This window comes from Perca fluviatilis, chromosome 7 (assembly GCF_010015445.1).
Source record: "Perca fluviatilis chromosome 7, GENO_Pfluv_1.0, whole genome shotgun sequence".
Classification (NCBI taxonomy): Eukaryota; Metazoa; Chordata; class Actinopteri; order Perciformes; family Percidae; genus Perca; species Perca fluviatilis.
In genome coordinates this window covers 38557768-38580133 of record NC_053118.1, presented here as the reverse complement: position 1 = coordinate 38580133, position 22366 = coordinate 38557768, and the positions used below count along the sequence as shown (strand labels likewise).

Below are 22366 nucleotides of genomic sequence, written 5' to 3'. Positions count from 1 at the left end.
CCGCTATTTAATTACTAAATTCCCTACTGAGACTTTTTTATGTGAGAAATCAACTATGTAGAGGTCAATTATGGGCCATTTTACGAACGTTGATGGCTAATTGCAAATTTTGTCGGACTGTGTGTCGCAGTTCAGCAGGAGCTCAGCAGGCTAACGTGACAGCGGCCGGTGCTGCCTCGCCGCTCGGTGTGTCCTCCTTGTTAGATCCTGGCCCGCTGTGAGCTAAATGGATCTCCGTCACGACCGGAAGCCCGCGGCGCTCCATACCCATGCAAAGTCACCGTTTGTGAGTGACTGGACTACCAAATGCCAAGGCCCTGACGGAGATCCAGGGCCTGCAGCTAGCCGCGATCTTTACCCAGAGGATTGAAGGGACACGTGCAGCTAACGAAACCCCTGAAATCGGACACAAGCGTTAGCTGTGTAAGACCTTAGGGTAGCTGTTATATAAGTGGCGTGACAAAATTCAAACTTTAAATATATTATAGTTATGCCGGCAGCCGACCAGCTCCGCGGAGCACCAAGCCCCAGTTGTCCAGTAGCTAACCCAGAAACGGTGACTTTCTCCTGGGTATGGAGCGCAGCGGGGCTGCCGCTGTCTCGTCAGACTGTGTGGACCTCCTGAAATCTGATACGTCTTACCAAATTTGCAATTAGCCATCCATTTTTGTAAAACAGCCCATATTTGATATTATTATTATTTATTCTTCAATAGAATGTAGCCTATTTCAAAATAGAAAATATTTTTTGTATTCATAAAGTTAAATTGTATTTTATTTCTAACTAACAAACTATTACGTCCGTCTTTACAGGACGTGGGTTCGGAAGAAAGCAAACGTGACTGTGCAGGTGAGTCATTGAACATCCTATTCTGTTATTTTTAAACACTTTACATTTAATATTTAACCTTCCTGTCTTTATGGAGGGTCTTTGAGAGTACAGCGCTGCCTTTCATCACTTCCTGTTACCACCTGCAGCTCTTATGAGGAAATAAAGTTAATCAGAAACAGGAACATTTTAAGCGAAATATATGAACAGCAATGTCACAATTTTCCTCTTTTATCATCTAACCCTTACTTAACGTCACCTTCCTAAAATAATTGCCCAAGTCACTTTTTCAGGTTTTTCAGAAAACACAAAAAATAAAACGGCCTAAGTCACATGCTTGACATAGGCAATCATACTAAATGTGTAGAATCACATGACCTGTTCAACTGAGGATTTAGGCAATTTTACCAGAGGTGGCCAGCACCATGAGGAGACGATTTAGGCAACAAAATCATTTTTGCTAAAAATTATTTTAAAATTATTATTTTCGGAAGGTGACATTAAGCTCTTTTGAAACACGGAAAAATGAACTGTCTGCATCAACTTAAATAATAGTAATAAAACGAAACTAATATGAATAAAAATAAAATTAACATAAGTCAGGTTTAATATTTTACAACTGAAAAAAGGAGAGAGAGTCAGAATCTCTGTCAACTCTGACGTTGAACTAACAAACAATAACTCAAACTAAATTAAATTGAATAGTCAAAACTATTATACCCTTGCTCTGATATTGACTCAACCATGATGTCGTTCATTTCGGCCAGATGTGCGTCCCCTTCCTCTGTCTCTGTGTTGGGGTTCTAACCTCCGGTGGATTTGTGAGGACTATGGTTAACTGCTCCTCAGATCTCTGCAGGGTAAATCCAGACAGCTAGCTAGACTATCTGTCCAATCGGAGTCTTCTGTTGCACGACTAAAACTATCTCCCATCCAGGAATGCTGTGCGGACTAGTCAGACCTTCCTATGCAGCGCTGTGGAGGAGGGTCTGGTAAAGGGAGACTACAAAATGCCACAGCCAAATTTTACACAACATGGATCTTTCTGTCTCTCAGGTTTTTCTATACCTGTTGTAACGTTTACTGTTTTTAAAATAAAACAGTTTCTAGTTATAATGTTTTGATTTTCTCCTTTTTTCTTTTCTTTTTTTTACTGTAAATCACATTTTCTCTTTCCCCCAGACTCCTTTAGATGTGACTGATTGTAACAAAAGAAAAAAGAGAGACTAACTCTGTGCTGAAAAGTTATTTATATTATTGCCATAGTTGTGTTTGAAAGCATCATCATAGGATGCTCTTACCAGCGACTGTGACTCTCACTCCTGATCGGGCAGTAACATTTGCACCGACATTAGTTTCTATTCTGTCGACTACAGTGTGTGTGTGTGTGTGTGTTTGTGTGTGTGTGTGTGTGTGTGTGTCTGTGAGTGTGTGAGTGTGTGTGTGTATGTGTGTGAGCTGCTATCTTCATACACCACAGCCAGGGTTGGGTCCTCTGGTGCAACTTCCTCTTCTTGTTCTTGTAACATTTAAACAATTCACTTTTATGCCATATAAGACCTAAACTATATTTATAACTTAAGCTTAACCTTCTGTGCATCAAGTAATTTTAACCACTTCCTCAATTTGACTGCACACAGCTTGCCAGCTTGGCTTGAGACCCACTCAACTTTTGGAGAAACTTAACCCCACGTCGGGCTGCGGCGGCCAATGATGCGAGCGTGGATCAGACTTGTCGGTGTGTTTTGAGACGGTGTGAGAGTCCCGTACAGGAAACAGGAAACATCACTGCCTCTATCTCTGCCACTATAAAGTTGTAACACCAAACACAAGCAGTGAAGTGCCCGGGAGTTTGTGGAACAAGCTGACTGTTACCTCAGTCCCTTGAAAATCGTTTTTGTTTTTGGTCTGAACGCAGTGTCACTCTGTTTCATTTCGGTTTTAAGCAGTGTGATGCAGATAGGCCACCACCCACCCCCAGTCGATTGCGTTGTTGGGGGGGGTTGAAGAACACGACAGGACGTCACACAAATAGGCCGTTTCAGAAACATGAAGCAACAGGAAATCTTTCTGTCCCAAACTGCCATCCTTACTTTTTTTAATGAGTTGATTTCATGTTTTACTTGAATGTTGAACCTGCAGCAGCGATGAGAAAGACACTGACTGACTGTAGAACTGAGATGGAGCGTTAAATGTGTTTGTGGTTATTATCTTAGTTTCTCCTTTTCTTAGTGGTATATTTATAACCTGCTATTAGTTAGAATCTCTACTCATCCTGTGCGTCTTAAAGAAGTATTCTGCTGCTGCTGTAGAAAGGTCTTTTTTCATATAAAACTGGGCTGTCTATGCAGTTAAATGGCACAAACATTTTTTAAATTAGTGCAACAGGACCAGAGAAAACAGAAAAGAAGCTTTTATATTCCCTTTCACTCAGAAGGTAGACTTTTTTCAACATACTATACTATGACTTTTTTTGACTTTTCGACATACTATACTATGACTTTTTGTTGACTTTTCGACATACTATACTATGTCTTCTTTTTTTGACATACTATAATATGACTTTTTGTTGACTTTTCGACATACTATACTATGACTTTTTTCGACTTTTTTCGACATACTTTATTATGACTTTTTTCGACTTTTTTCGACATACTTTATTATGACTTTTTTGACATACTATACTATGACTTTTTGGACTTTTTTCTATATACTATACTATGACTTTTTTATGATTTTTTTATGACTTTTCGACATACTATACTATGACTTTTTTCGACATACTATATTCTGACTTTTTTTTTTACTTTTTTGGACCTACTATACTATGACTTCAATTCAGTTGTTGTATTTTAGTTGTTTAAGGAAAAAAGTTGTCTTTGCAGTGAAATACAGGTGTACTCCAGGAGTAAATTAATTTAAGCTATACATATTTTTGTCAGAAATTTTGCCTTATTTGGTAGTTATAAGGTGTACATAATTGTGCTATTTTCATATTTATATGCTGTTATTTTATAAGTTACAGTATCTAAGGTATAAAGCTTAGTCAGACCTTCAGGTGAGTGTGACTGTGTGAATCTGATGAAAACCTGTAAATATTAATGTATTGCCTATATGAGAGACAGTTACTACGTCCAGAGTGATAAGCTGTGTGTAAATATCCGTCTGTAGTATAAGTATCTTTGTGTGAATTACAATTTGGAACGCTAAGTCTTTGAATGTGGACCATCCACCCTATTAGTCAGTTAATAGTTGTTAAACTTGGCTGTAGAAATCATTCACTTTTTGAATAATTTGACTCAGACCGGGCTCGTATCCCTCAGATTCTGAAGTGCTTGTTAGTGATAAATCTTCGTTGAATCCACATCGAAGCTGTCCGTCTTTCTTCCATTGGGAGTCCAACCGTCAGCTGTTAGTCCACCACCATCATCACAACACAACACAGAGTAGAATTACCACAATCAGCGGCAATTAAAGAGTTTTAACTGTGGCTTCATGAACTGAAGTCAAGAGAAGTAGACCCCTGTTACTACTGACAGTATATTTAATTATTCCCTGCCTTGTATTTAGTACACACCAGTGGTGGAGGGAGTTTGTAGTTCCTTTACTGCAGTAAAATTACTAATACCACAACAAAACACCATGTTACAGTAAAAGTTGTGGTTTTTTTAATGACAGCAGCCCCTAGTGGCCATTTGAGGAACTGCAGCTGAAATTCAGAACAAAGAGTCAGCAGAGAGACTTAAAAATGATATTTATTGATTAAGACAGCATTTATTTAATTTATTCACTGTATTTCTTTTTTAGATCAAACTGAATCTGGAGGCAGGAAACTGTGATGTCACGAGGACATGATGATGTCATTAGTTTAGCTGTAGGCGTCTTTCTCAGTCTGTGATTGGCTGGATGGTGCAGCCAATGGGAGCTCAGGGGACAACGCAAGCTGGACAGGCTCCGCCCCTGACTCACCTGGAGAAAGAAAGACAGGGAAAAAAATTTTTTAGAGCCCCAGCAACCAAACACCCAACATAACATGTATAAATGTACACAGACCGATTTGAACTATTATACATTTAATATTCAATTATTATTAATAGTTAAGTCCCCTTCCAGACATGTTTTTAAGTATTTAAAAATTAATCGGTTATGATTAATATTTAGGCATATTATACTATGATTTTTTTAGATATACTATACTATGACATTTTTCGACATACTATACCATGACTTTTTTCAACATCCTCTACTATAACTTTTTTATGACTTTTTTCGACATACTATAACTTAATCATGTCTTAAAAAGTCATAGTGTAGCGTGACAATACTGCCTTTTTTAGATGCTTGTCTTTGTGTTGCAGAAGCCAGTAGGGGGTCACTGGGTCGTCTAATGTGAACACCTGTTATTCCCAATGCTACAAGAGTACACCCCACTTGTTCCATGTTGGAGAGAGAGATAAAGGGGAAACTCTGCTTCAAGCTCCACATCCTTGTCTTTGCTTTTCCTTTTACATAGATCACTCTGAATTGGAATGAGGGATGCACATCATCCGTAGCAATGTCGGAGCAGTGGGGGAGGGAGGGAGGGAGCACATGTCATGGCTGTACAACGTCACATTTCGGTTTGAAAGTTTTTGTTCTGATGTTTTATGATGATGTTGTTTTTTCTTCGTGGACTGCTGCACAATAAATTCACCCTCTGGTACTAATAAACTAATTGTTTGTTAGTTTAAAATAAATGAGACTTTTTTGCTGTAACGACTTGTTGCCTCCAGTTTGTTTTCATTGTTTTGAACAGTCAGTGACAATAGTATGTCATAAAATGTCATAGTATAGTATGTTGAAAAAAGTCATAAAATAAGTCATAGTATAGTATGTCGAAAAGAAATTATAGTATCCATCCATCTTCGTCCGCTTATCCGGGTATAGTATAGTATGTTGATAAAAGTCATAAATCAAGTCATAGTATAGAATGTCGAAAATAATCTTAGTTTAATATGTCGAAAAAAGTCATAGTATAGTATGGCTAAAAAAAAATCATAAAACAAGTCATAGTATAGTATGTCAAAAAAATTAAAGAATAATATGTCGAAAGAAATCATAAAAAGTCATAGTACAGTATGTTGATGAAAGTTATAAAATAAGTCATATTATAGTGTGTCTACAAAAAATTATAAAAACGTCATAGTATGTGGCCAGGTTAGCTCAGTTGGTAGAGCAGGCGCACACATATAGAGGTTTACTCCTCGACGCAGTGGCTGCGGGTTTGACTCCGACCTGCACCCCTTTGCTGCATGTCATTCCCCCTCTCTCTCCCCTTTCATGTCTTCAACTGTCTTGTGGAAAAAAAAGGCCTAAAATGGCCAAAAAAATAATCTTAAAAAAAAAAGTCATAGTATAGTATGTTTAAGAAGAATAAAAAGTAGAGGTGGACTGAATAGAGTCCAGTAGAGTAGTGGTCTCACCACTCAGACGGGTCAGTCTGGTTCCCAGTGTGCTCCAGAAGGAGCAGGAGCCCTGACTCAGACCCTGTCGATGTCGGAGGGAGGGGCTTAGCTCCAGGTAGATGGGCGGGGCTTCAGAGGACAGCACCTGCTTCCAGCGGGGCAGAACTGACTCCGCCCACACACGGGACGGGTTTGGGTTCCTAAGAAGAAGAAAAAAAACAGAAAAATTAACTTCATTATCAAACGAGGGTCATTATTATCTCATTAATAATGTAGCCGAGTGGTTTCAGAATCTGTAAATTACTGTACAATCTTTATAAATACTATTTAAGTATTTATTTGCATATTCACTCACTACTTGTATATACATCTGTACATTCATTCCTGTGTATATTTTTTTAATAGTTCTATCATATATATATATATATATATATATATATATATATATATATATATATACTTTATTTCTGTTTCTAGGCCTACTTTCTCTACTTTCTACTTTTTATTGTGTCCGTCGTCGAATGAGTTTAGGTCATATTGTGCAGTCCTACAATATATTATTTAATGTATATTCAGTATGTGTGTTGTGTGTCTTATATTTGCTGCTGAACTAATATTAAGTTTATCTAATCTAATCTAATTTAATGGGTGTTAACAAACATTAACAATATCTGACCCGGTCCTGATGAAGCTGGAGACGTAGGTCATCGCGGCCACAGAGAGGCGTCGGTCAGAGGAAGTGAAACGCTGAGAGCTCATTGGATGATGAGGTGTCCCAAACACAAACTGAACGTCCAGAGGAACAGACATATCGGCCCTGAACACAGGAAGGAAACAGTCATCAATCAGTATCTTTAATCCCACAGTCACAGTTACAGGCAGGGCTGTATAATAAGACATGGATACAGTGATGGAGGCGGAGCCCCTGTTCATTCATCTGAGAGCTGGTACACTAGCCTGGTCCTACCAGACTCTTGTACACTAGCCTGGTCCTACCAGACTCTTGTACACTAGCCTGGTCCTACCAGACTCTGGTACACTAGCCTGGTCCTACCAGACTCTGGTACACTAGCCTGGTCCTACCAGACTCTGGTACACTAGCCTGGTCCTACCAGACTCTTGTACACTAGCCTGGTCCTACCAGACTCTGGTACATTAGCCTGGTCCTACCAGACTCTGGTACACTAGCCTGGTCCTACCAGACTCTGGTACACTAGCCGGTCCTACCAGACTCGGTACATTAGCCTGGTCCTACCAGACTCTGGTACACTAGCCTGGTCCTACCAGACTCTGGTACATTAGCCTGGTCCTACCAGACTCTGGAACATTAGCCTGGTCCTACCAGACTTCTGGTACATTAGCCTGGTCCTACCAGACTCTGGAACATTAGCCTGGTCCTACCAGACTCTGGTACACTAGCCTGGTCCTACCAGACTCTGGTACACTAGCCTGGTCCTACCAGACTCTGGTACATTAGCCTGGTCCTACCAGACTCTGGTACACTAGCCTGGTCCTACCAGACTCTTGTACACTAGCCTGGTCCTACCAGACTCTGGTACATTAGCCTGGTCCTACCAGACTCTGGTACACTAGCCTGGTCCTACCAGACTCTGGTACACTAGCCTGGTCCTACCAGACTCTGGTACATTAGCCTGGTCCTACCAGACTCTGGTACACTAGCCTGGTCCTACCAGACTCTGGTACATTAGCCTGGTCCTACCAGACTCTTGTACACTAGCCTGGTCCTACCAGACTCTGGTACACTAGCCTGGTCCTACCAGACTCTGGTACAGTAGCCTGGTCCTACCAGACTCTGGTACACTAGCCTGGTCCTACCAGACTCTGGTACACTAGCCTGGTCCTACCAGACTCTGGTACATTAGCCTGGTTCTACCAGACTCTGGTACACTAGCCTGATCCTACCAGACTCTGGTATACTAGCCTGATCCTACCAGACTCTTGTACACTAGCCTGGTCCTACCAGACTCTGGTACACTAGCCTGATCCTACCAGACTCTGGTATACTAGCCTGATCCTACCAGACTCTGGTACACTAGCCTGATCCTACCAGACTCTGGTACATTTCATTAGTACAGAGAGTCTGGCCACTCTCCATTGACAAGTGTTAACTTCATTGAAGGCGGGTACTCTGTTGAAGTTTAAAACTATTGGATCTGCCCAGAGCCACTCTGGATCTGCCATGACCAATCGCTAACGTTTGGTCGTTACGTCGGCTTAGCATCGCTAGCGTTAGCCTTAGCCTTAGCCAACTCCTTCACCACTAACGGAGCGAGCTGGAAAATCAAACTGTTCCCGAACCCCGTGGGGGAGGAGGGCCACGACATCATGGCCACCAACACAACTCAGCAAAGACTGTTCTTGCTCGGGCTTTAACTTCTGGATATTCGGTAGCGTTGCCACAACGGACCTCTGTTCGCTGATTGGACCGGTAAAGATTTGGCCGGAGAAAACCCGCGAATATACCGCAAACCTAGACGTAGTACTGAAGGAAAATGAAAATTGAGCGGAAGAACGTATGAGGGCGGAGCCAGGCTAGCTCAGTGGCGCATGAAGCCAAAAAAGTTCAAACCCGGATAATCCGCGCTGCTTCCGCACTGTGCAGCCCGTAGAGCAGGCGCACTAGCCAAGGTGCCTCCGATAACTTGTAATGGGATTAAATTATTTAATCATGCAGCTCTTCTAGACTTGGACGGACGGAAACAGAGTTGTAATTCCACTGTTCAGCCGCTATGTTTAAATGGCTGGCGCACTTCCTAGGGCTCTGGTTACAGGAGATGAAAAGAGAGTCAAACTGAAGCTACAGAGGAAGAGCTCCACAGTTAACTACAGGGAAGAGATATACTAACATTAGCAAGTGAGCTAAGTAGCTAATTAACGTTAGCTTTATGGTTTCAGTAAGCAGACGGTACCTGTTGTAAGAGCTGGTGGCAGGTTGGTGGTACAGGAAGACGTTAGCTTTGCTGTTAGCCCAGTGGCTAGCCATCTGCAGACTGGGACAGATGATGAACAGATCTCTGCAACACAAACACACACACATACCATACTTTAATCTTCTGTTACCACCGCTGGATCCCAAATGTTTCATATTGACTCAAAAACTTTGTACTGAAAGTTATGGGCTGTCTGGTCAGAAAGTTGCTGCTTTAAACTATTTTATGTATTTGTTTATTTAACAGGGACAATGGACAGTCAATGTGTTTAGAAACTTTTAATAACTTCTTTTGTAGTTTTTGTTCAAATGTACTCAAGCTGCAAAGATAAATCCATAAGTTGTAGAGGCGATAAGAGACATTTGTTATGACAAAAAAGTCAAAAACTTCTTCCCTCCTCTGTGACAGTAAACTGAATATCTTTGAGTTGTGGACAAAACTCACCTACCTACCTACTGTGCAATATTTAATATTTAATACTATTGATAATACTGATAATACTGTGCAATTCCATTACTGTGCAAAATCTGTTTACTGTGCAATAGCATTACTCTCATTGTCCAATATCTATTACTTACATAATACCATCACCACTATTGGGAAATATTCAAATAATGTGCAATAACCCACACTGCATATCACACTGTATATAAAACCATATTTATTTTTTCATATGTATATAGTGTCTCAACTGTGCACCTTACCCACCCTTTTTGCACTACTTATTATTACTTATTCTATGTTGTTATATTTTTTTACGTACACGTTGACACTGGAAAAGGAGTTGCTTTTAATCTCATTGTACATGTGTATAGTGACAATAAAAGGCATTCTAAAATAAGACATTTGAGGACGTCATCTTGGGCTTTTTGGGAAACACTGATCCACATTTTTCACCTTTTTCTGACATTTTAGAGACCAAACAACTCATCCATTCATCCAGAACATAATCCACACATGAAATGTACACCACAGGATTACAAAAGCTCACTAAACTGAACTGAACTAGGATTGTTAGTGACCTGGTGGCATTGTTGAGCGCTCTGGAGAAGAGGTTGTATCCGGCCGGCGAGGGGCTGTGATCCAGAGAGTAGAACCAGGCCGCCGCTTCCTTCAGCAGCTCATTTCCTGTCGCTCCGCCCAGCGAGCGACTCAGAGCCTCGTAAAACGCCGTCTTACCGTCAGCTCGACCGCGCAGAGCCTCAAAGTCCTGACACACACAGAGACCAGATATATAAGGAGACAAATGGGAGTCTCTGTGGACAGGAAAGTAGCAAGTTTTGACTAAATATTGTGTAAGAAATTTTTTTCTCACTGCCCCGAGTTGTGATGATTATTTTACCTTTACTTTTGTGTGGTGCTTTTGTCCAACGTGACGTACAAATGAGGTTCAATTAAAGGTGCTGTAGGTAGGATTGGGAAGATCCAGGACTTGGCCAAAAAACATGAACATCGAAAACTTCTCAGTCCCTCCCCCCTTTCTGCTAAAGCCCAAAACGGTCTCCTAAGCCCCTCCCCCCACAAGGGAGAATGAATGCGTGTGCATGAGCAGTGATTGACACACAGTTAGACACCCTCCATGGCCCTGATTGGTGCATCTGAACAGGCAGTGGTAGATTTTTGCAAATCTCATACAGGCTGGAGGTGGAGCCAGAGGAGCTGGATTTTTATTTTTAAATGACCTGCTTCATGTAGGTCTACTGGACATAGGGTCAGTTTCAGCAGTATAAGTCTTACCTACTGCTAAAGTCACCAAGCTGCGTTAAACGATTGTTTAGTTTTAAATTTGGCTTTCGCAGATCTGCTGCAGATAACTGGCATTGTAATCGCTGTACAGTGAAGCGTTCAGAGAAACAAACGGCAAAAATCCCTACTCCCAACGTGACTATTTCTTCTCTTTATATCTTAATGGACTGTATTTATATAGCGCTTTTCTAGTCTTAACAACTACTCAAAGCGCTTTTACACAGTACAGGAACCATTCACACACTTTCGTCGAGGATGCCGTACAAGGATCCACCTGCTCATCAGATAAACATTCACACACATTTACACTCTGATGGGCAACTCAGGGTTCAGTGTCTTGCCCAAGGACAGAGATCGAACCACCAACCTTCCGATTGGCAGGCGACCGGTCTACCACTGAGCCACAGCCGCCCATGAAAAGTTGCTGATGTACAGTATGTTGCACTTTATAGACTCACAGCTCTCAAAAATATAAACAAATGGGGAAAAGGCCATGAACTCCATGTTATGACATCACTGTTCTTCAAGTTTTAGTTTTTCTCTTCAACATTAAACGTGTTTTTGTCGTGTGACCTCTGACCTTTATCCTGCGGGCGCGGCTGATCAGACCGTCGTGTGCAGATGTTCCCAGCAGCAGGTCGACTCGGTGGAGAGACGGCTCGGAGCCGGACTGACGGACCGGAGACCAGGACTGGAAGGGACCGCTGACCGCCAACAACTGCAACACACACACACACACACACACACAGAGAGAGACACACACACAACCACAGAGACACACACAGACAAAGAGAGAGAGAGAGAGAGAGAGAGAGAGAGACACACACACACACGCAAAAAAACACACAGACACACACACAGAGAGACACACACACAGACACACACACACACACACACAGACACACACAGACACACACCCAGGTGAGACATGGAGATGGAGTTTTGTCTTGTCATCGTAACAAACGGTTCTTCAAACCGTACTTTGGTCTGAGCCGCGTTGAGCGTGTGAGCAGGCGTCGCTCTGAGGCAGGCGGCCATCTTGTCGTCGTCGGTGAGGTCAGAGGTCACGCAGCCGAGCTCTTTGGCCAGGTCGAGCGCCTGGCGTCGGGAGGTGGAGGGAGTCTGGAGCAGCGACGGAGAAAACACAGAGCCGCCCTGCAGGAGCAACAACAAACACGCAGAGAATTAAAGGAGCTGCTGGTAATACATGAACTCTGTTGATTTCCTGTATTATTCAGTCCTTCCAGAATTTTTTTTGTGATTTTTGCGGGGCAAAAATCCTTGATTATGCGGCATCTTTTCTTAAAAAATGCAATTTGGAATATGCTATATATGATATTTATGCAATTTTATGCGATGAAATTGCAGGAACTTGCAAAAACTGCATTTTGATGAAAAAGAGAAAAAGTGATTCCCCGACACCAACACGCTGCTTTTCGATGATGTTCACGTCGCGTAATTACGTCACTTCATAACGTTCCCATGGCAACAGGGGAAAATGACTGCTCTTGTGTGAAGTAAACGCAACATTTTCTGCTAAGATATATTATGGGACTTTTTTGCAACGAAAATGCGGGGATTATGAAATCATGCAAGCTCTGCATATTTTGCGCGGAAATCGTCAATTTAAGTGGCGAAAGTGCGGCGTATTTGAATAAATGCGGCCCCCCCGCATAAATATGCGGACTTTGGCTGATTAAGCGTTGAATTATGCGATCGCATAATCACGTTTTTCTGGAGGGACTGATTATAAGGCAGACGTCGTTGTGCTGTCTAGAACTAGACCAGATAGACAACACACGCGGCAGACAGGCCATGCAAACCTATAACATGTTTCGCACATGTCCAAGACTCATTTCTGGCAATCCATTTTGAAAAACTCTTTCTGAAATCCTAAAGGAGCCAATTCATCCATCTCCTCTCACTGCTCTGTTGGGTGTTACACGCGTGTAAAACATTAGAAATAGGACCGACGCCTATTTTTCAGGCGACACGCAAGCGTGTTGGAAGCGTTTCCAGGCAAAATAAAATAGGAAAATATGTTTATATGTCATTTAGACACAAATACATATTAATAAATGACATGTTGATGTTTGAAAGTCTTGAGGTTTTGACATAAATGCAGATATATGAATGTAATTTTTCTAATATGTCACCTGTCAATCCAGAAGGAAATATTCTGGAGCCTATTTTGCCGTCAATACTGCCGACACTGTCTTTGCTGTAACCAGATCAGTGTACCGTAAAACTTCAAATAATAGCCCGGGCTTCTATTTACCCAAATCGCCGAAATGCACCGGCTTGTATTTGAGACAGGCGTCTATAAGAGACAGGCCATTAATTGACATGCTTTGCCCGCATGCTGTGGATCCACTCACACACGCTCACCTCCAGCTCTTCACTGACCTTCTTCCTCCCTCCACCTCGCAGTATGGCCCTTTTGTCGTCTTCCTCGGACAGACGTTGCAGTTCTGCTTTATGTTTAGGACGCCATTCTCTCTTAGGATCAATCGAGAAATGTCTTGCCGCTGCTTCTCCCGAATTTTGTTCGGCAAATTTGACAACTGTCAGCTTAAATGTCAAATCATACTTTTTTCTTTTTGTCTCCATGGTGGTATTGAGAGAATTAAGAAAAACTGAAGACTAAAAGAAAGTTCGTTAACCTGTTTGTTATGTTGCCATAGTGATGAGTCGTTTATGAACGGTTGCGTCTGTCACGTGAAATCAAATCAAAACATAGAACAAATGATCTGACGGGTTTTAAAAGATCAAATACAACCCGACACGAAAAAAAAAAGAAAACAGACCAGGCCTCTATTTGAGACCGGCCTTTATTTACCCAAATCTGTTGTCACACCAGGCTTTTAAAAGAGACAGGCGTCTATTTGGGACTCGGCTATTATTTGAAGTTTTACGGTATATTTATGTTTATCCATGTGTCCAGACAAGGCTAGCAGCAGCAGCGCCGCGTCAGACACGGTTCTGGCGTGCAAAGACAAAGAAAACGCCACGCAGCCGCCACGCAACAGAAACGCCAGTGTGTAGGAGGCCTAACATGCTGGTCTTTTCTGCACTTTGTTAGCCAGGAGACTCATTCTCTTCAACAGAAAGACCCTCTACCCCCTCAAGATTCTCAGTGGAGAAGTTATGCAATATCTTAAACTAGAGAAGAGAAGAAACTCTCTCTGTTGAAGTTCCATACTATTTGGCAGCCTTTCTTGACATTTGTAGAAAAAATGGAAGCAGAGAATGTAACCCCATAATACATTGTATAATCCTATGTTATTCATAATTTTTTTTAAATGTCTTTTGATCTCATTCTCCTTTCAGGTAAACATATAAAGTGAAATGTTGGTCTGGTAGATGTTTGGGATTAGTTTGGATTGTTTGTATTTTGTTTATATCTTGTACACTCTTGTACAAACCTTTAATAAAGAGACCTTGCTTGAAAAAAGGCAGCCGGCTTAAATACAGTTCCTCATTGAGGTGTTGACGAGAAAGAGAAGAAGAGTTCTCACCATCAGCATCATGCGCTGGAACAGCAGACGAGAGGAAGAGGAAGAGGAAGAGGAAGAGAGTAGAAGAAGGCTGCTGATGTCAGCGCCACGTCTCTCCGATCCGACTGTCACTCTCATGTTGTCTCCGCCCACCGTAGAGATGTAGGCGTTAACCCAACGGAGCACCGCCTCCTGGTCCGACAGCCCGTAGTTACCACGGAGACCAGAGGAACCTGCAGGTGGAAGGAAGGAATGCATCATCGCATGTGTCTTGGAAATTCATACGTAAATAGTCGACTAGTCAACGAATCAATCTAAAGAAACTGATATGATCTCACAGCCGAATCTTATTCAGTCTTAATATTGAAATAAGGATTATTTAAAGGTCCCATTGTATGAAAATTTCACTTTATGAGGTTTTTTAACATTAATATGAGTTCCCCCAGTCTGCCTATGCTCCCCCAGTGGCTAGAAATGGTGATAGGTGTAAACCGAGCCCTGGGTATCCTGCTCTGCCTTTGAGAAAATGAAAGCTCAGATGGACCAATCAGGAATCTTCTCCTTATGAGGTCATAAGGAACAAGGTTACCTCCCCTTTCTCTGCTTTGACCACCCAGAGAATTTGGCCCACCCATGAGAGAGAGACATCATGGCTTTCAAACGAGCAAAGTGACAGTTGGTCAAGGCCACACCCCCACCCTCCACCTTGCCCCCCCTCTCTCCTCCTCAATAGCTACAGACACAGAAATGGCACATCCTAAGGAAAGCTCATTGTGGGACTGGCTCTAGTGGCTGTAATTCTGCACCAAGGCTGAATTTCGGGAAAGAGACTTCAGATACAGTATTAGGGGACCACTAAGGTCTATATAAAAGAGACTTCAGATACAGTATTAGGGGACCACTAAGGTCTATATAAAAGAGACTTCAGATACAGTATTAGAGGACGACCACTAAGGCCTATATAAAAGAGACTTCAGATACAGTATTAGGGGACCACTAAGGTCTATATAAAAGAGACTTCAGATACAGTATTAGAGGACCACTAAGGTCTATATAAAAGAGACTTCAGATACAGTATTAGGGGACCACTAAGGTCTATATAAAAGAGACTTCAGATACAGTATTAGGGGACCACTAAGGTCTATATAAAAGAGACTTCAGATACAGTATTAGGGGACCACTAAGGTCTATATAAAAGCATCGAAAAAGCAGCATGTCATAGGAACTTTAACATGATAACTCGATTACTTTTGGAAAGAGGTTGCATTTATTAAACTTCTAAAACAGGAAAACAGTTAACAAATCAAAAGTGAAAACACCTTCAACTGTGAAATTTCCATTCATACAAATAAATAATTTAAGAAATTTATTCAAATGTTAGCTTAGTGAGTTTAGCCTTTGTGAGGTCATTCAGAGCAAAATGATATCTGCAACATATCTGTTTCAATTTCAAGTTACATTTGTTACACGCTTTTGTGATCATTAGGAGTCGAAATCGCGATAAAAATTAGACTAATGTACGCACACGCACACACAAACGCGCCCACACAGACACACACACACACACACACACACTGCTGTATTTTATTAGCATCCATCTGTGTGAGTTTGTCATTCAGAACGCAAGACTAAATAAGAGGATACTTGCAAAACATAATAGTTTTTGTTGATTACATTTTTGTTTGTGATTGTTAGGAGCAGACGGATAGTTTTTAAAGTAAAGAATTGTTATAAATAATGTTGTTTTGTAGATTATATATTTACCGGTGCTCAGGAATCCCAGCGCCGCCGTTCTGTAGCTGGCCGTTACCACGACGATATTACCTACAGCAGCGAGGGTGGAGCCATCCAACAGTCCTGGGTTCTGATTGGCCGAAGGGTTGAAGAAGAACACCAGGGCTGGGACACGCCCCCTCTGACACACAAAAAGACAGACACACACACAGAGACACAGACACAGACACACACACAGACAGACAGACAGTCACACGCACACACACAACACACACACACACACACACACACACACACACACACACACACAGACAGACAGACAGTCACACGCACACAAACACACACACACACACAGAGACACATGCACACCCACAGACACAGACACACACACACACATAGACAGACACACACAAACAGACACACAGACAAACACACGCACACACAGACAGACAGACACACACACAGACACACACACACACACACACGCACAGACACACACACTATTATAGTGGTTTATGGTGATGGTAAACTAAATATCTTTGTATCCGTCATGGGCAACATTTTAAAGAATAAATCATTGATCGAGAAAATAATTGGTTTAATCAATAATGACAAAAATGATCCCATAATAACATGATGATGAGGTGAAAGGGTTAGGTGGTTAGGGTTAGGGGATTAGGGTTAGGGTTAGGGTTAGGGTTAGGGTTAGGGTTAGGACAGTGACGAGGACTCACCAGAGCAGCAGGAGTGAAGATGTTGAGGTAGAGACAGTCTTCACTGGAGGCTGCAGAGTCTTCATCACCTGGCTGGATACAACTGGGACTGAAGGACAGATAGAGAGGGGAGAGAGGTTAGAGAGACAGACAGACAGACAGACAGAAAGGGAGAGACATACAGTGTGACAGAGAGACAGTCATTACACATACGGTTGGTCAGACAGACAGAGAGAGAGACAGACAAACAGACAGAGAGAGAGAGAGAGAGAGAGACAGACAGATAGAGAGAGAGAGAGAGAGAGACAGACAGACAGACAGACAGACAGACATGTCAGAATGACAGACAGAGAGGGAGAGACAGACAGGTTAGAGTGACAGACAGAGAGGGAGAGACAGACAGACAGTGACACAGAGAGACAGACAGTCAGATAGGTGTTGACGGCACTCCCAGAAACTGAATGACCGTCCTCCTGTCTGAGCCCAGCAGCGTTTCCACGGCAACGCCCTGCAGGGTGCCATGACCAGGGATGGAGACAGACGTAACCGACGGCAACCGCTCTAAAAAAAAAAACTCTGACAACAAGTTGAGGAATCAAACCTTTTTCATAACTGTGCTGCGATTGGCTCACCGGTCCACAGGTACACCTGGGGGGCGGGCTCTTTGATGATCAGCCGGCAGGAAGAGGCGGGGCTGGAGGAGCTGGGGGCGGAGCTTAACCCGCACGCCGTGGTGTCGGGGTAGAGGACGCAGCGAGTGGCGGACGCCGTCTCACCGAGTGACACGGCCACGCAAGACTCCGCCTCCTGACAGGCTGAAACAGGAAGTGTTCTCCAAGTTACATCAAAGACTTTTTAAGAGATTTTTAATACCACCTATAGCAGGGGTCTTAAAGGACCCCTTAACTGAGAGAGAGACAGACCAGGGACCCCCCTCTACATATACTGTATAAAATTAAGTTGCATATTAAACTGGGCCTACAATTAGTTGTAGGGCGTCCTAAAGCCTTTATGCTACCTTTGTAGTTCATAGAATACTAAGCTATTAAAAGAATGTTGACATGATTTTATAAATCATGTTTGATGTTACACATACATGTGTCACAGTGAATCCTTAAGATTAATTGTATCTGTGGATGGCTACCTTAGTGACTACCTTACCTAGCCTATCATCAATGTTTTTAAAATTTTTATTTTTAACAGATATGCTGATATATATTTGCTAATAATATGTTGGATTTAACAATAATTTGGTGACCCCCCTGTAGTAACTATGTGGACCCTCTAGGGGTCCCAGACCCCCTGTTGAAGATCGCTGACCTATAGGATGAAATGTAATGCCAACTTCACGTCCATAAAAGGGAAAATCAGTGAGGACTTTAAGCCAGAGAAAATAAGTATTTATCAAGTAGTTACCTGAATTTAATAAAACTTTTTTTTTTTATTATAAGCCGAGAACGTTTGAAAGTTATGCTTTAAAAAGTGATTTCATTATCAAATAAGTTTGAAGCGTCAATTTGCAAAAACAGATGAAGGCCGTTCTTAACCTTCCTGTTGTCCTCGGGTCAAATTTGACCCATTTTTCTTAAAAGTTTCTACATGAGAAAAACACTAAATTGTCAAAAATAATAACGTGGATGCTTCCATACGACGCTCTTCACAAGTTAAATAAATGATCAGTTCACTACATTGATTTAATTTGGTTGTTTTATTCGATTTTATAGCATTTGAAATAAAAGATTTATAACAGAATGTTGAAAAGAAAGTCACAAAAATGTCAGAAAAAGCTAGAAAAACATTCAAAAAAAATTTTAAAAAAAGGAAAAAAGTGACAAAAATGTCCCTAAAAAACACTGAAAATAGTGACAAAAATTTCGGGAACAGCAACGACCAAAATGTTGGAAAAAAGGTTTTAATTTCAAATTTTGACCCAGAAAAGCTAAAAGTTCTACGGTGGATTGATTGATTAAAATGAAGTAACCATCTAACCCGTCGTCCAAACAATATGACGATAGCGGTCATCTAAGACCCCCGTGGGTCGCCATGTACATCACAAAGATTATTGTTGTTGTTGTTGTTAGCAGTGGTTACCGTGGAGACACCAGTCCAAACAATATTACAATATCGGTCCAACATTTTAACACTCGTGTTGTCTTCTTGTCCACCGTAGAACTTTTAGAAGTTTTAAATTTAAATTAAAACTCGTTTTAATTTTTTAGTTTTTTTTTCAGACTTTTTTTGGTCATTTTTTTAAGCGTTTTTTTTTCTTCAAGTTTGTCACTTTTTTAAACGTTTTTTTAATTCACTTTTTATTTTTTTTATTTTTTTTTTTTTATGTTATCAAATCAAATTTAAAACCCAAATTTAATGAAAGTAGTGAACTGATCATTTATTTTACTTGTGAAGAGTAACAGTTTTACGGAACCATCCGCATTATTTGTTTTGACAATTTATTTGAAAGAAAACCCAAATTTCTGATATAGAAAGTTTTTGAAAATGGGTCAAATTTTTTTTATGATTATTTTTTGGGGCATTTTTAGGCCTTTATTGACTGGACAGCTGAAGACATGAAAGGGTAGAGAGAGGGGGAATGACATGCAGCAAAGGGCCACAGGTCGGAGTCGAACCCACGGCCTCTGCGTCAAGGACTAACTGAATGCGGGCGCCAGCTCTACCAACTGAGCTATACCGACGTCTGAAAATGGGTCAAATATGACCCGAAGACAAGAGGAGGATTAAAACATCTAAGACCCCCGTAGGTCGCCATGTACATCACAAAGATTATTTGTGTTGTTGTTGTTGTTGTTAGCAGTGGTTACCGTGGAGACACCAGTCCCTGGTCTGGTCCCGGTCAGCGGCGATGTCACGGCTCACGTGGATGACATCGTACGTAGAGACGGACGGGTCGACGAGGACCGATGAGTCAGAGAGGAGACGCCACGAGTCCAGAGACACTGAGACACAAAAACTCAAGTTTCAGATGTTAAACGGCAGGGTGGTTTGCTATGTGAATGCCAGATAATTAAAAATAAAGAAATGATGTGATTCATCTAAACCAACTTTCTGATTTCATTCTTTTAGATAGATTTTTTTTAAATAGATGTGTATGCTACTTGTCATTTTCAGTCTGTAAACTGAACCAGAAAACAAGTCAGTAGAATTAAGTAGTGCTCACTTAAAAAATATGAGCTAATTAAGTATTTACTTAGAAAAAGCAAGCTGCATTAACTTAAAAACCATGAGCTAATTGTCATTTACTTAAAATAAACAAGTTGTCTTCACTTAACAAGTATAAGCTTATTGAGTGTTACTTACTCAGAATGAACAAGCTGTGTTCACTTAAAAATTTAAGTTTATTAAGTATTGTTTACTCAGAACAATTAAGCTGCTCTAATTTACCATTACTAAGTTCACTGAACTTACTTTTTTCAAGGCAATGAGTTTGCATATATTTTTATGTAAAGTCAACGGTTGGTCAATGTTAAAAGTAACAGTGAACAGCAGTAGCAGTAGTAGTAGTAAATACTCACTGTACTCCTGCACACAGCACGGTACAAAGTCCCATAAAATATCAATGCACGTAGCTGTACATACTGTACATATCTGTCTGTATGGTTTATACAGAATATCCATATTTATTCAGTTTTTCTTATAATATATTCTGTTAATACACTGCATATATCTATATTATTCTTACTACTATTATGTCACTGCTACTATATTGCACATATCTGTACATGCTGTTCATACATTGTTCATATTACATAGCCATATTTATTTTGCTCTTACAAGGTAACTACTGTCTACACTGCACTATATTTTTTACTATATTTACTGGAACTGTTGGGTCTTTGTAAATTATAGAGTGTGGTCTAGACCTACTCTATCTGTAAAGTGTCCTGAGATAACTCTTGTTATGATTTGATACTATAAATAAAATTTAATTGAATTGAATATTTCTTGTCCTGTCTATGCTTTGTATATCACGTTGCACTTTTCTGCTCTTTTTGCACTTCTGGTTGGACGCAAACTGCATTTCGTTGTCTTATTACTTGTACTCTGCACAATGACAATAAAGTGGAATCTAATCTAATCTAATCTAATAAAGCAGACTGGTTAATCTGTATCTGGGGGCGGGTCTTGCACCCTTACTAAAGTTTGATTTGGGCGAATCATTTCGGAGAAATCTTGAAAAAACTGTCTGTAGACACGGTGAGAGCTCACAGTATTTCCACCCACATATACGTCGGACAAAATACCTCTGTAAATGTGTCGAGAAGTTAAAATATTTACAAAATGTAACTCATAAATATTCTCCAGGCGCATGGTCCTAAAGGGTTGTACTTAGTGTCTTCATTAATCAGAGGAATTCAAAAGCCAGGTGCATTTGGACCTTGGAGCGTTGCTGTTATGATGGAGGATTTGCACCGTAATATTTTTATTTATAATCTTCTGCATGTGTGTGTGCTGCTGTGTGTCCCTGTGTGTGTAACAAGCATAGTGTGCATGCGCTGTGCACGAGCCTAGGAGCATTTTACTAATGCTCTGTTAAAATAACAATGAAATGCTGCGTTATTGACTTTAGACCAGGTTTTTGTTGGTCAATGGCGCGATTACTTCCCACTGCCTCAAGATAGCAATACTCCCAGAATGCACCTGAACACACCTCCCCGTAAGACCAGCACACCCATGGACCACAGATGGGTGCAGGTGCATTTGTTATTTAAACGACGCGGGCGCTGGATGGGAAACTGACAACTGGGTCGGTCTTAAACTAGCAAAGACACTTGGGTCGGCCTTTGCGCTGCGCCAGGTACCCTATGAATGTTTCTGTCATGTTGATGGTGGGTGATCATGTTTTAAAAACAGTTCTTTGTGATAATAAGACTGACCCTCCCCTCGCCATTTTCTTAACGCTGATATTGGAAACGTACGTCGTTTTCTCCTAAAGGCTCGGCTCTGGAAACTGGAGGTTGGTTAGAGCCAAGGATGACATAAACATAAACATATGTTGCTTATAAAATCAGGTATTTATTTATAAAAATCGTGGGGAAAGTTTGAGTGTACAGGAATACTGTGAGTCGACATTAATGGCTGTAGCAGCATCGCAGTTTTTGGGTCTTACCGTTGTTTGTGGTTGCTGGCAGGCTGAACGGAGGACAGAGAGCCGGAGAAGAACTCCACTGGTTCACTGGACACACACACATGACGTCAGATTACACACGGTAACTGTATGTGTGTGTGTGTGTGTGTGTGTGTGTGTGTGTGTGTGTGTGTGTGTGTGTGTGTGTGTGTGTGTGTGTATTCAGTACCAGGTTTCTGGTACCAGCCAAAGGGGTCCGGAGTGGTCTTTACTGCAGACGGGCTGCAGTCCTGAGTCCTCCAGGTGGTCGTGTCGTCCTCACCGCAGGTCTGAACCCCGAGACTGATCAGAGACAGACACACCACGTCTG

General features: G+C 41.3%; 1 protein-coding gene across 1 annotated transcript in view; it reads right to left on the bottom strand.

The window, feature by feature from the left end:
• Positions 1-4565: 4565 nt before the first annotated feature.
• The window catches only part of tg (thyroglobulin), a 50365-nt gene continuing 32564 nt past the window's right edge, over positions 4566-22366 (bottom strand). The window contains 15 exon segments of the mRNA XM_039806199.1: positions 4566-4797; positions 6291-6472; positions 6949-7089; positions 9203-9307; positions 10246-10433; positions 11550-11687; positions 11951-12124; positions 14488-14699; positions 16231-16381; positions 16935-17022; positions 17276-17474; positions 17546-17728; positions 19733-19867; positions 22039-22104; positions 22226-22366. The exon segment at positions 22226-22366 is cut by the window's right edge and continues 6 nt beyond it. Of these exon segments, the coding sequence (XP_039662133.1) occupies positions 4697-4797; positions 6291-6472; positions 6949-7089; positions 9203-9307; positions 10246-10433; positions 11550-11687; positions 11951-12124; positions 14488-14699; positions 16231-16381; positions 16935-17022; positions 17276-17474; positions 17546-17728; positions 19733-19867; positions 22039-22104; positions 22226-22366 (2204 nt within the window). The 3' untranslated portion in view covers positions 4566-4696.